The following is a 14,028-nucleotide window of genomic DNA, read 5'->3' as shown; positions in this document are numbered from 1 at the left end:
TTTTTCAGAAAGGAAACCCTTCCCAACTGGTGGAAAATAAGCTTTTGCTTAGTGACTAATAACAAAAACACAGACAAGATTTCTGGGCTTATAAATAACCAGTTGTAAAAGTACCCAAGGGAAGCAGCCCTTTTTGCCAGAAGAATGGCTGTGAGTGTTCCTGTCACCTGGCGGATAGGGACCTCACCGCGGGCAAGGAGTCGTGGGCCAGGGGTGCGGAAGCCGGTCATTCTTCAGGACGAATTCCCAAGGCCTTGCTGTTATACATTATAAATCCTGGGCTATTCTGGAAAAATAATAGCTGATCTCTAAGGTTCTTCCTGCTCGAAAATCCTGTGATTCTGCGGAGCCACAGCATGTTTTAAAGAGTGATGCCGGCCGGGAGAGGAAAGTCATAGGGTTTTGTTTGCCAGAGCTGCCTAAGAGGCAGATGAAGTAATTATGAGAATAGCTCCCATTGACTGAGCAGTGGCCAGGGCACCGTGCTCAGGGTGCTAGGCCCATGAGCTCACTGAATCCCCCATTACCGTGTGAGGAAGTTGTTAGCCTCATCTGACTGATGAAGAGACTGAGGTTCAGAGTGGTTGATGTATATGGATAGCAGTATAGGGGCTAAGAGGGTGGAGTGTGCCATCAGACCGTGGGCCCAGGCCTCGAGCTTGCTTTGTGGCCGTGGCAGTTATTAACCTTGCTGTACCCGGGCTTTCTCATCTGTAGAACAGAGATACTCATAGGACCGAAGCCATATGAAATAATGCGTGCAAAATGCCATGGGTACAGTGCCTGCACATAGTAGGCCTTCAGTAAATGCTGCTGTTATTAGGAAGGGCTCAGGGAGCTTCATGTATAATACCACATAGCCTCCTGGATGAATCACTGATGCCCCAAGTCTAGAAATGTAGGGCTGCAACCAGGGCCTTGACTCCAGCTGCTTCCTGCTGGAGGACTGAGGGGTGGGATCTCAGAGCCAGGCCTGGCCCCGTGGACAGTTCTCTCGCCCGGCTGCCCACCAGCCCTACCAGCAACAGTGAGGCTATCGCCTCGTTCATCCATTGTTTCCCAAACTGGCTCCCAGTTAGTTCAGTAGGAGTACTGCAGTGGCCAAATCGCCCTGCAAAACTCAGAGTTAAAGAAACTAGGTTCTCCAAGGGGTGAACAAGTATTAGCATTTTCCAAATATTTTACCTATGTTTTACCATGGAACCCTTCTTTTCCTCCAGAATGTCTTGTGGGACTAGTGTTCCATGAAACATGCATTGGGAACTGTTCCCCAGCACCCCCTCCAAATGCAGCCAGCAAAGAGGCAAGAGTGAACAGAGGGGAGAGCATTCAGAAGGGGGTGGCCGGGGACGTGAGACAGGTGGACAGGATCAGGCTCTATTTTAGAGGTAGGACCAGAAGGAGTTACTGATGGAGGCTGTTTAGTAAAACATTGGACATATTGAACTGTGTCGAACTGAATTGTGTTTATATCTCCTTGATACCAAGTTAGCCGGTTGGAAAGGGATACATCTGGTCACTGAAACAGTCCTTTGGTCTGCGTGCAGCCGGTGACCCACACCTTCTGAGGGTCACTGAAGGGGCCAGTGGCTTTGACCTCCTGCAAGGATGCATCAGACTCTTTGGGGGCGTGAGGCTCCGTGTTTATTTCCCTGTCGAAGTACTTTCCCTCTTCCTCCTCCGCCCTGACCCCACTGGTTTTTAAAATTAGAAAACCCACTGCCCTCTCCAGGACCTGTCACTCTTATCATTTTTAGAGGCTGAGCCATGCATCTTGAGGCAGCTTTTCCAGTTTCCAAAGTTTATTGTTAATGAAAAGCGCACAACAGGCTGAAATTCCTGGCAAGAGCCAAAGCTGCAGGGCACACCGAGGCCAGCAGATGCGGGAGCAGCCAATTTTGTTTTTGTTTTCTTTGCGGTACGCGGGCCTCTCACTGTCGTGGCCTCTCCCGTTGCGGAGCACAGGCTCCGGACGCGCAGGCTCAGTGGCCATGGCTCACGGGCCTTGCCACTCCGCGGCATGTGGGATCTTGCCGGACCAGGGCACGAACCCGTGTCCCCTGCATCGGCAGGCGGACTCTCAACCACTGCGCCACCAGGGAAGCCCCCGCTTCGTTTTATTAGAGAGGTTTGGCTTGACTTGAAGGAGCCAAAAAGGAACTGGAGGAGCCTGAGCTTCTAGCAGCCAGTGACAAGGTATGGGAGGACAGGGGACCCAGGCTGAGAGCACGTTCCAGTTCATCGAGTGTGTCTGGCTCAGTGCTAGGCCCTGGGGTCCCATAGTAGTGATACCAACAATAATAACTAACATTATTGAGTGTATGCCATAAGTACAAGCCCCGTTGTAAGCATTTCACATACCTGATATCAATAAACCCTCCCAACAATTCTAGGGAGTACTTACTGATATTATTCACATTTTACCATTGACTAAAGTGTGAGGCACAGAGAGGGTACGCGATTTCCCCAGAGTCACACAGCAAGTAAGAGGGAGGTCTAGGAATCTACTTAGGAGTGTCTGATTCCAAAACTACAGTTTTTACCTCTCCAAGTCCAGGCTCACAGTCCCGGCAGAGGAAATAAATATGTAAATCAGCAAATATATCCACACAGTTCGAAAGTGCTGTGTTGCAAGTATCCGTTATGAGAAGTAGAAGGGAGGCAACATGGGCATCAGATTTGAGCTCATCCTTGACTGATGAGTTGGAGTGTCCCTGGCAGGTAAGACAGGTGGGAGTAAAGGCAGAGGGCAGAGCATGGAGGTGGGAAACAGCAGTGTGTTTGTGTGTGATTGGGAGAAGCAGTGAACAGTCTGGCATCAGTGGGCATAGGGGGCCTGACAGGCAGTGGAAGAAGCCGACGAGATGGAGGGAGGTAGGCAGGGGTCCTTCAGGGAAGGAGGGTCTTGGGTACCCTACCAACGTTTTTATACCACATCCCTTGGAAGGATGGATTTCAACACAATTCTTATTTTGTCTTTGCTCAAAGGATGTCTTTTGGTAAAGCCCCAACTATAAAGCAGATAGCAGTGGAGTGGCTTCGGCTGGGGTGGAGCTGAGGACCTAGAGCCTGTCCTTCATGATCTCCCCTGACCTACCCCCAGGGGCATCTGCCTGGAACTCCTAGGACTCAGTCAAGCAGAGTTTGAGCATTACTGCTAGCGAATATCAGGTTGGGGGAGAGAGAAGCATTGAGTGCCATGTAGTTATTTAGTAGAATGGTCCAGAATGCATTTGTGAGGTTTTGAATTCCCTCATTGAATAAATATGAATTGAGCCCCTTTGCCAAAAGGCATTGAGTGCTGGGGGTACGTCAGTGAATGAAATAAACCAACCCTCATTTAGATGCTAGTGAGGCAGACAGAATAAATGCTAGTGAGGCAGACAGAATAAATGTAAGAGGGCTAAAAGGGGTCCAGGGCGTGTAGGACCTGGTGGCCACATTTGGAACTTCGGGTTTTATTTTGAGTGAAATGGAAAGTCTGGAAGGTTTTGAGCAAAGAGACGACAAGTTTCGCCACCCGTTTTGGGGTCTGGGTAGCTGGTCCCTATCAAATGGTTAATAAATGGTAGTCGTGTTTGTTGTTCCCCATCTACAGGGAGGCAGTTCTGGGGGGAGGCTCTTGTGGGAAATGAACCTGGTAAAGGGAGTAGTGGGGTCCTCAGAAGAGAGAGGCACATTCCCCGTGATATTACAGACGCAAGTCCAGTAACAGCAGCGATGGTGTCATTGCCCACCTGGCTGGGAAACTTGCCCATCTCCTCGTGACGCTGTGGACTGATTTGTTTGTCCAGCGACATCTCTGTTGTCCCCTCTCGCACGGTCTGTAGTTATTAGCGAGCTTGTCAGTTAAACAGGGTGTTTGTGTATCGCCGTTCCTCCCGCAGTGTTCGAGAACAAAGATAAGATTGTGATCATCATGGAGTACGCCAGCAAAGGGGAGCTGTATGACTACATCAGCGAGCGGCGGCGCCTTAGCGAGAGGGAGACCAGACACTTCTTCCGGCAGATCGTCTCCGCCGTGCACCATTGTCACAAGGTACGGCCGGCCCTACCACAGCTTTGCTCACAGACGGCTTTCATGGCATCACGTGATTCTGTTCATATTATGAAGGTGACATCTGTTCATAGTAGTATGTATGGAGAATTCATAAACCAGAAAGAAGAAAATCACCGTCACCCAGAATCCAGGGATAACCCACTATTGACATTTTTGTTTGTTGTTTTCCAATCTTATTCCCCCTGCTCCTCACATCTATTTTTCATTCAAAATTTTAATTTTGAATCATTTTAGATTTACAGCAGAGTTTCCGAGATAGTACAGAGAGTTCCCATGCACCTCTCAGTCAGTTTACCCTAATGCTAACATCTTACAGGATTGTAGGACACTTGCTAAAATGGAGACACCCACATTCATTTATTGCTATTAACAAAACTCCAGATTTTACTCGGATTTCGCCAGTTTTACACCAGTGACCTTTCTCCCTTCCAGGATGCAATCCATATGCAATCAATGTGGTACACACTGCATGTATTTTTACATTTCTGTCTTGCTTTTTCACTTAGGATTTTAATCTAAACATTTTCCTGTTACTGAAAAGTCTCTGGAATGATTGTGATTGTTGGACACTTAGGCTGGTTCTAATTTCTGGTTATTAGAAATAGCGATTGACGTCTTTATACATTAACCTTTTTCCTCTCATTTGAATAATTTACTTAAGAGAAATTCCAGAAGTGCAATTAGCGGGCCATAGGTTCCGAACCTTTCTATGCCCTGGTTTCTTTTCCTTGCGTAGGTTATATCCACAGAGGTTACATACACACATGTACAATTTTATTGCAACACAACTAATGGGATGTGCTCTTAATCCAGCCAGTTTAGCTACCCTTGGTCTCTGGAGAAGGGAATGAAGTACACAGATAGTTCCAAGCCATACTTCAACAAATTATTATTTATCATTTTAGTCCTGATTTCCATCCCATTCATACTTTGCACACCTGGAACAGTCCTTCACTTTGAGGACAGTAGTGACTTGAACCCAACATGCCATCCAAAATAGAGTCAGCTTCTTCATTTGAATGATTGTAGCACGGGGCCTTCTGGTTTGTTAAATACGCTGGTTAACTGAGAACAACTCTGGAATGATCATCTTCTAATTACTTACAATCTAAAACCCTTCACCCGTGTGGACATTATTTAACTTCTCTCTGTTGACTCAAAAGGCACTGATGATTCAGATCGCACAGTGTTTTGTATTTTATCATCAGGCGTCATCATAAAGCACCACAGATCCTGTTTTCACTATTTGAAGTGTGTGAAACTTGGCTTTTGTATGAATGGGGCTTTAGTATGCTCATTCCATCTTACGAAAACTGGGAATGCAACAGTGTAAACCAAACTACTCCCAATATTTAAAATTAAACAAAATCAGCTACCTTGCATTCCGTATCTTTCCTCCAGGAGCCCTGGTTTGTGCATTTCTGAATCCCTGAAGGTTTGGGTTAGAAAGAGTGGTAGAAATACATGTTTTCACCTCTCCAGTCTCAAGTGTCTTTAGAGATACTAGGAACTGTCAAATAGAAAGGAAAATAAGCAATAAAGTACTAGCTGTGAACATGCAGATTCTGAACTAAAGAAATCCTGAATGGAAGACAAAGAATTCCTAGCCAGTTGGTTTTCTTGAAAGGGCAGCTTCACTTGCCAAGGTCCTTTATGCTGAATGATGTTAAAAACGTCCTCCCAGCCCCAATAGCTGGTTCTTTCAGTTCCTCTTCCCCTGCTCGCCCATCCCCTTAAAAGATCACTGGGTTTTGAAAAGAATTGAGCAGGACAGTTGTTACTGCTGTATAGACCAACAGCCTGGTGGTTAAGGACTTCTTTTCACCATTCAGCTGGCTGTCTGCCTGCTTGTCACTGGGCTCCTCTGCCAACTTTGCCAGCATTTGCTTGCATGGAAAGGTCCCACCGTATGGCGGCAGCTTGCTTTGGTCTCAGTGGCCTCTCCCACCTTCACCGTTCACTCCACACTGAGTCTTGCCCAGCAGAGAGGAACCTTGCCTCCAGCTGCTTAGGAAATAACCCTTGGGAATGCTTCTGTTATCCTCAGGACAGATCTGCATGGTTTCCTGGGTCAGAACAGATTGAGCCAGGCACTGGGGAGACAGGTAGACAGACAAGACAAGCAAGGTCTGTGAGCCCCACATTCTGAGTCCCCAGCAGAGAAATCTGCTGCTTCCCTGGGAATCGCATCACAGACAGACAATGTTTGCCACTGCCTGGGACTATACGGCTTTCACACAGTGGAATTACATTCCGACAAAGAATCCCCCCCGCTGTTTTACAGGCTCTGGGGGAGAATGGATTCCTGTCATTTTTCCCTTAACCACACAGCAAGTGACTAATGCTCTCCTGTCGCTGGTGCTGTGCTGGTCGCTGGCAGGGAGCTTCATGACAGTGAGAGAGGCCCTGAAGGATGGGGGTGAAGACCACCGGCGCTGACGCATTTCTTTAATCTGTCAAAGATTTCCCTTTGCTCACTCTCCTTCTTCCTCCCCCTCTCCCACTTTCTCTCTCATCCCAACTGCTCCCATTCAATTCCCTGCCTGTCTTCTCATTTCAGAATGGTGTGGTCCACCGGGACTTGAAGCTGGAAAATATACTGCTCGATGACAACTGTAATATTAAGGTAAAGCTCTTGCCTCATTGATTGATATGCCAGACCTGGGGATTACAGCTGGTTGAAGGCTTACACTCTGCTCCAAGCTGCAGCCTACGAATAAGGCGGCCACTTCCTTCCCGGCAGGCGGGTGGGGAGAATCACTGTGTTTGAGCCCTCAGTTCAGTTCCAGTGGTTGAATTCACTCAACAAGCATTTATCGATCTCCAACTACATGCCAGACATTGTCCTAAAATTTGACTAGAATACAGTCCCTGTCCTCGGGAAGCTCATAGTCTGTAATTAGCACCATCAAAATACTTAACAACAATAACCTAGTGCGTTTGTGTTTCATAGCATCTTTGCCCGATATCACTTAAATTCAATCTTCACAGCAATCACGAGATAGATACTGTTATTTACATCATTTCACAGATAGGGAAACTGAGGCACAGAGACGTTAAGTAACTTTCCTGAGATAACACAGTGGTAGGTAGTGGAGTTGGGGTTTGAGCCCCTGTCTCTCTGACCCACTGAGCCCAAGTTTGAACCATTCTGCTGGAATTTGCCCGCAGGCCCGCAATTTATTATCTGTCCCTGCCACTTCTCTGTCACTTCCACCCCCTGTCTCCTCACCCGCCCCCCGCCAGCTGTGGAACTGGGAAGCCGACTGAAATGGTGGCGGTGGTGGCTTTTGGGAAAGAACATGCCAGCAAGTGATGGGGTTGACTCTCACGGGGAGTATTAATGCGGGCTGCTGACGGAGCTAGAGAAAGCTCTCCTGGCCGACAGGGTTCAAGTGCCCCCTGCAGAGCACTCCGAATGGCCTTTTGATCATGGCTGCAAAGTAAGCAAATACGGTTTCAAAATAAACTGGAGCTTGCCGCATGGGTTTCATTATGAAATGGCCTTAGTACTCCCAGCACCAGGGGTCCCTCTCATTGGCCGCCGGTGACGTTAGTGCCTCATCCCTGGTCCCTGGACCAAGCATGGGAGTGACCTTGCATCATCCCCTTTTTTTGTTGTTGTTGCTTTCCGTTGAGGGAGTGCATCACAGGGAGGCTGTTTCCTTGCTGGGACGGTTGGAGTTGCTTTGGTGTTTGCATTCTCGTTGCAGATCACGGTGGCAACCATTAGTCACCATCGTCCTTTGAGAGGCCCCTGGAAGCCACATCCGGGTGACCTCTTGTTTTTTTGTGAGAGGTTGACCGTGATCACATATTTCTCCGTAGCCCACAGAATAAGGAGGAAACAGTCGGTCAAATTAGTCTTTCTAGGAACAGGAAGTGAAATCTCAGGGTCTCTCTGTTTCTGGCAAAGTGGTTGGATTATTCCAGAAGGAGCAGTGGCTGCAGAGTTAGAAAATTCCGTCCTGTGTGGTTTACTAGCTGTTTGACATCGCGAGAGCCACTTAAAACCCTGTTTCCTCAGCCATAAAATGGGGAGAGGGTAATGCCCACGGGCTTGTTTTGAGGACTGAACAAGATGCTCTGCCTCTGGCTTTGTCTAAGCACAGTGCAGTGAGTCAAGGTTAAGAGCGGTGGCTTTGGAGTTGCGTGGCCTGGGTTTGCAGTGCAACCCTGCCCCTTACTAACGGCAGTGTTTTAGATTAATTATTCACATATCTAAGCCTCAGTTTCCACATCTGTCTAGTAAGGATGCCAGCCCTGGACAGTCAGTGACAAACGTGAGGATTTTAGACAATATGTGGCCAAAGCACTTAGCACTCACCTATTAATATCCAAGGCCCCAGCTGACAAGGCTGGCCATTTGCGGAGGGCACTGAACAGGAAGTGAGCTCTCTGAAGGTGCTGGGGCGCGGTGGTCAGGCCACGGCTAGAGAATTGGGTTCTGGTCTGAGGGGCACATTCTAAGGGTTTGTGTCATCCACCCTGGTAACTTTCTCTGCAGAGTCTTCCTGCCACCTGCCCCTGAGCTCTCAAGACGAAATGTGGTCTTTACAAGGCCTGGAATGTGAGCCTGTCACTTGGGGATCGGGTTCTGTGGTACAGCTTGACCTCATGGTCCCATGATGTAGTCCCAGAAGTGATAAGGCACATAGCTTCCTACGGAGTCATAGAATTCCCCGATGGAAGAGAAGAATGGTCACCATTCTGAAAGCAATTGTGCGGGGAACAATGGGCAGGAGCCTGGGAGAACGGCTCATTTGCATAAAGCACAAGAGCAATGATGGGGGCCTCCCAGCTCCCAGGACCAAGTCCTTCATCCTGGGGTCCCTAACCATTAGGTAGGGAAATAACAGATACATAGAACATTATAAAAAGTAAGGTTGGGTCCTTTTTCCTTAGGATTCTGAATCCTTAAGAATGTCTACTCCTGGCGTTTACCAAGGTAAAACACACACACACACACACACGCGCGCGCAAAAACCTCCCCTTTCTCTGACGCTGTTCCTTCCTTCTGCTTGTTCAAGGAATCCTACGAGGATCTGAGAATCCTAGAGCTTGAAAGAACCTTGAGGGTCATTTTCCAACCCCTTGTTTTCATGATTATGGCCCAGAAAGTCTAAGTGATGTGCCTGCGCAAGGTCGCACACAATGAATCAGTATGTCATTGTGTCTTCGTTTCCTTGGAATGCGGCGCAATGCTTGTCACACGCCGCCGTAAGTCGGTACTCTAAGCTATTCGATTCTGGAGTGAAGGGGTGACAGCCAGGGTTAGAACTCACATGTTTGACTTCCAGGCAGATTCTCTTTATATCGTCTTACACCCACTTCCAAGGTTTTTGAAAATGTGTTTCAGCTGCTGTTGATCTGTCTTCCGGCTGCATATGCTCAACTCTTCCTGACTCAGCATTTTGCTGGAAACATATTTAGAAAGGGCACTCGTAGCAAAGGCAGGCAGACACATGGCCACAAGCTGGCCTCCATGCTCAAGAGAGTCCATGTCATCAGTGTCTGCACCGGGGGACCACTGACCCTGAAGGCCTGTTACCAACCAGCAGAGTATGAGCAGTGAGGTGCTTCTCAAAATGTGGGTCCATGTTGCGTATCTCGAGGGTGGAGGGCTTTTGCCCAGAAGACCTATAAAAATGCTACTGGTTGAAACTTGTCGCTGCAGTTTTGGTGTGAGCCATGGCTCTTGTTCCTCTCCCCTTCCCTGCCTGATGTTGATTTGCAAAGAGCGCATCTGGCACTGGGAATTATTTTTCTGGCCACTGCGCGAGGGTGTGGCTTCTAAAAATATTCACACAGTCGGTCGGCAGAAAGAATGAGAGCAATGTGCTTCTTTGGGTTGCATTTCGTACTTTGCGGAGAAGCATGTCTACTAAAATAGACACCCAGCACAGCATTAATTTGCAATTAATAAAAATGGGCCAGATTCACATCCCACTCTCTGGGAGAATGGAATGCTGACAATTCCCATAGACAGCTCCTGTAGAAGTGCCTGACAATGAGAAGAGGGCCAGGCACCAGGGTCAGCAGACCTCCACAAAGAGGGCTGGGAATTTGGTGAGCTCCCAGGGCTCAGAGTAGAGGGACATAGGGGAAATGGCCCGTTGCCCCTGATGACAATGGAAATGCCTGCTGCTGTGGATAAGAAGAGCAGCTTTGAATGGCCAGGGCTAAGTCAAGATGGAAACCCCGAGGCTTAACAAGGCCAAGAAGGGCAGCTCAGGGTACAGGCCTCTGGGCTTTGACTATATGAATGTGAGGATGCTGCAGTCATGCATTAATGAATCCATTCATCTGTTTGTTCATTTGTCCACTTATGTGTATGTGCGTGTATACATACATATCCATGAATGCCTGCATTCACTCTTCCATTCCTGCACTTATCCATTCAGCAAATTGAATACCTCCCGTGAGCACTATTTATTTGACCACAAATATTTACTGAGTTCCTACGGTGTACCTGGCATGGTGCTGGATGCTGGGAATTTAATAGTGAACCAGATGGCCAGGTACTTGTCTTCTTGGAGCTCAGAATCTAGCTGTTGTTAAACCAGCAGTAATAATGAGCCGTGAGAAGGATACAGAGGTGAATGAGGAGGGTAAGGTACCTGTCCTAATGGACTTAGAATTCCAGTTGGGGACACAAGCAATAAACAAATACGTAGTGTAATTCTCTGGAGGTGATGAAAATCCATGCGGGATGAGTATGGGGAATGACAGGTGTTATTTGAGCTATAGGGGGTGGGGGGTGGGGGGCAGTCAGAGAAGCTCCCTTGCCTAGGACACAACTCCTCAAATCCACTAGACTTTTTGGCCTTTGCACACACAGTTGCCTCTGCCTGAAATGCTCTTCCTACTGCTCTTTTCCTACCCCTCCTTAGAGTTTCAGCTTGAAGTCCTCTTCTTCCAGGAAGCCTTCCCTGATCCTCATCTCTTAGGCCCAGGTGACTCTGCTGTGTGCCTCATAGTCCCTTTGTAATCTGTCGTGGAAGTGCTGAGGAGGAAGTGGTGGGTCTGAACTATGGGCAGATCAGAAAGCTTTTGCCGAGGCAGTGGCGATTGAACTGGGTTTTGAAGGATGGCTAGGAGTTTGATAGAAAGGGATGTGATGATGGGCTTCCAAGGGGAAGGAGCAGCAAGCACAGGAGCAGGGCAGGGCATGGAGGCTAGACAAGGAAAGTAACCTTTTTGGAGCCCCTGCTAGAAGCCAGAACCCTGTGGCAGACCTTCCACACGCCTTATTTCATTTGGTTCTCAGAATATCTCCACTGGGGTGGGTCTGATTACCCCCATTTTACAGATGAGGAAGCTCCTGCAGCTAATAAGCAATGGGGTTGCCTTACAAACCTAAGGTTATTTGACTTCAAAGACCGGGCACCTGATAAATTCTCTACTACACCCACCCAGATTTGCCCTAAATCCAACAGAGCATCCTCACACTCACAAGGGGAGGCCACTTTTTTCATCCTTGCTTCAGCTGGCCTTACCTTGTATATAGGCAGCCTGCAGACAGCTGTCCCTGGGGGAGACTCTCCAAGTGCTGATGGTGGCCATGGCCAGGTTGCCTGAGTCACTGTGGCCAGAGTAGCCATGCGGGGCTGCCAGGGTCGAATGAGCTGGGTGATTGTGTGTTCGCGTCCCCTGAGAGGCTGCTTCTTGGAGGTACCTCAGTGAAGAGTTTCCCCAGATGGCTTGGGATCCGTTATTTCCCATCTCTCTCGAGAGGAGGTGTAACCTTAGATCTGACGATACAAGCTGACCCCACTCACTTTTGCTCACCATTTCACTCCGTACCTTCACTTCCTGACGACCTGAGCGAGGCTGTCACGGGAAAGCCACAGCAATGAACTCCAGGGCCCGACAGAGCTATGGAGTGTGTCTTTCTGGAGAGTGACACAGAAAGCCCGTCTCCTCCTCAGCCACCCGAGAACACTAAATCCCCTTAATGTGGAGCTTTACAGCCAGTGCAGCTCTTCACCCACACCTCAGGCCAGCCGCTTTCCTGCCCTGGGCCTCAGCTTCCTCATCTGCAAAATGGAGATAACAGCGGAACCCTGCTCATTGGGTTGTTAGGTTTTAATATACGTAGTGCTCACAGAACAATGACTGGCATGTAGCAATGCTGCTGTTATTATTATTATCTCATTTAATCTGATTTTGCTTTTCACAACACCGTGTGGTCGAGGCTATTGCAATTCCCTTTTCCAACAAAGGAAACTGAGACTCAGGTGAAAGTAGTGATCGCTTAACATTGACCGAAGGCCCACCATGTGTAAGGCGTGGGTTAAGGCACGTTCCATCTATCAATTCATTTGATTTCGTATCTGCCCTGTGAGGTAGGTTACATTATAATCATCACCCCCGCCCCCATTTTACAGTTGAAGGAACACAGGTTCAGAGTGACTGACGTGCAGCGAATCCCCTGGGGACCGTGTGACAATGCAGATGCTGACTCAGTAGGTCTGGGGTGGGGCTCCCAGCTGGTGCTGATGTTGCTGGTCCAGCCGGTAGAAGGCGAGGCCAGGATCTGAACTCACACCCAGCATCCCTTACTTCTCCTGTCGTGCGGTACAGCCTTTCATGCTGGACGTGCTTATTTCGGAAATGAATGATAGTCATTTCTCTTTTGTCTTCGGTGGGCATTGGCTCTGCGCAAACAATTGTTAACTAGACCAACCACTATCGTTATCCTAACGGCTGTAGTTCATAGAGTCAGCCAGTACCAGGGCTCTTCCAGGGGCTTTACGTGCGTGTCTTCAATCCTCAGAACAGCTTTAGAGGTGGCTTCTATTATTATTCCCATTTTGCCGACGAGGAAATTGGTGGCAGTTCCCACCCATGATCTAGCAGTGCCAAGTCCAGGGTTAGCCCCAGGTGCTTCTGGCTCCACAACCTCTGATCTGTGCAGTGCACTTCCTGTCAGACACTGCAAATGACTGTCAGACCGTTGCTTTTATTATCATCCACATCAGCATCCTTTCCCAGTGGTTAGTCATCAGCAAGCTGGGTGAGCTCACAGGGATTATTCACAGTGATCCGAGGTTAACCCCCTTTTAAAAAAATGGTGGTAAAATATATGTAACGTAAAGCTTACCATTTTTAGGTTTTCGGTCCAGTGGCATTAAGTACGTTCACATGTTGTGCAACCATCACCACCATGAATCTGCAGAACTTTTGCATCTTCCCAACCAGACACTCTGTGCCCATTCACCACTAACTCCCCATTCCCCCCTCCCCCAGCCCCTGGCAACCGCCCTTCTACCTTCTGTCTTGATGAACTTGACTCCACTAAGTACCTCACATAAATGGAATTCTGTAATATTTATCGGTTTGTGTCTGGTTTGTTTCACTTAGCATAATGTCTTCAAAGTTCATCCATGTTGTAGTGAGGTTAATTCTTTTGAAATGTGAGTAATCACTTCCCACTTTGTATAACTCTGATTTTCATCCAGCAGGGCACACCTGTAGAAAGGTTTGAAAACAACAAAAACTCTAGAAATTAAGGACATGAGTGTTGATATCCTTTTCAGAGTCCAGGCTGAACTGAATAGCCCAGTGTGAGGACAGAGGGTGGTTCTGAACGGGGCAGGGCAACAGCCCATCACCAGCAAAGTGGTTACCTTTCTCCAAAGGTTACCAGCGTGTCGGCAAAATACAACTTTGAAAGCAAAGCTGGATGCCTCGTTGGTGGAGTCACCCTCGATACACAACTGATGTTCTGTTACAGAGAATCGTACAGAACCCAATGTTCACGTAGCTGTTCTGTCTGTGACCTTCAGCAACCTTCAGTTGCTTCACTTACAGAGCGAGGGGCAGGATTAGTTCACCGCTTACGACTCTTCCAGGTTGGAACCATTTCTGGGATTCCTTTTTGTTTTATTATGTTTAAAATCATTATTTCCCAAATTTCCCAAATGTCTTTTCTTTTGTTCTCTTCATGGATTTTGCCTTTTCCT

General features: G+C 48.1%; 1 protein-coding gene across 1 annotated transcript in view; it reads left to right on the top strand.

The window, feature by feature from the left end:
* Window positions 1-14,028, top strand: part of NUAK1 (NUAK family kinase 1) — a 68,618-nt gene that overhangs the window by 41,536 nt on the left and 13,054 nt on the right. Inside the window, exons 3-4 of the mRNA XM_067697825.1 lie at window positions 3,888-4,039; window positions 6,621-6,686. Of these exons, the coding sequence (XP_067553926.1) occupies window positions 3,888-4,039; window positions 6,621-6,686 (218 nt within the window). The remainder of the gene's footprint in view (window positions 1-3,887; window positions 4,040-6,620; window positions 6,687-14,028) is intronic.

The sequence above is a fragment of the Pseudorca crassidens genome, chromosome 11, assembly GCF_039906515.1.
Source record: "Pseudorca crassidens isolate mPseCra1 chromosome 11, mPseCra1.hap1, whole genome shotgun sequence".
In the NCBI taxonomy this organism is placed as follows: domain Eukaryota; kingdom Metazoa; phylum Chordata; class Mammalia; order Artiodactyla; family Delphinidae; genus Pseudorca; species Pseudorca crassidens.
This window is presented reverse-complemented; position numbering and strand designations above follow the sequence as displayed.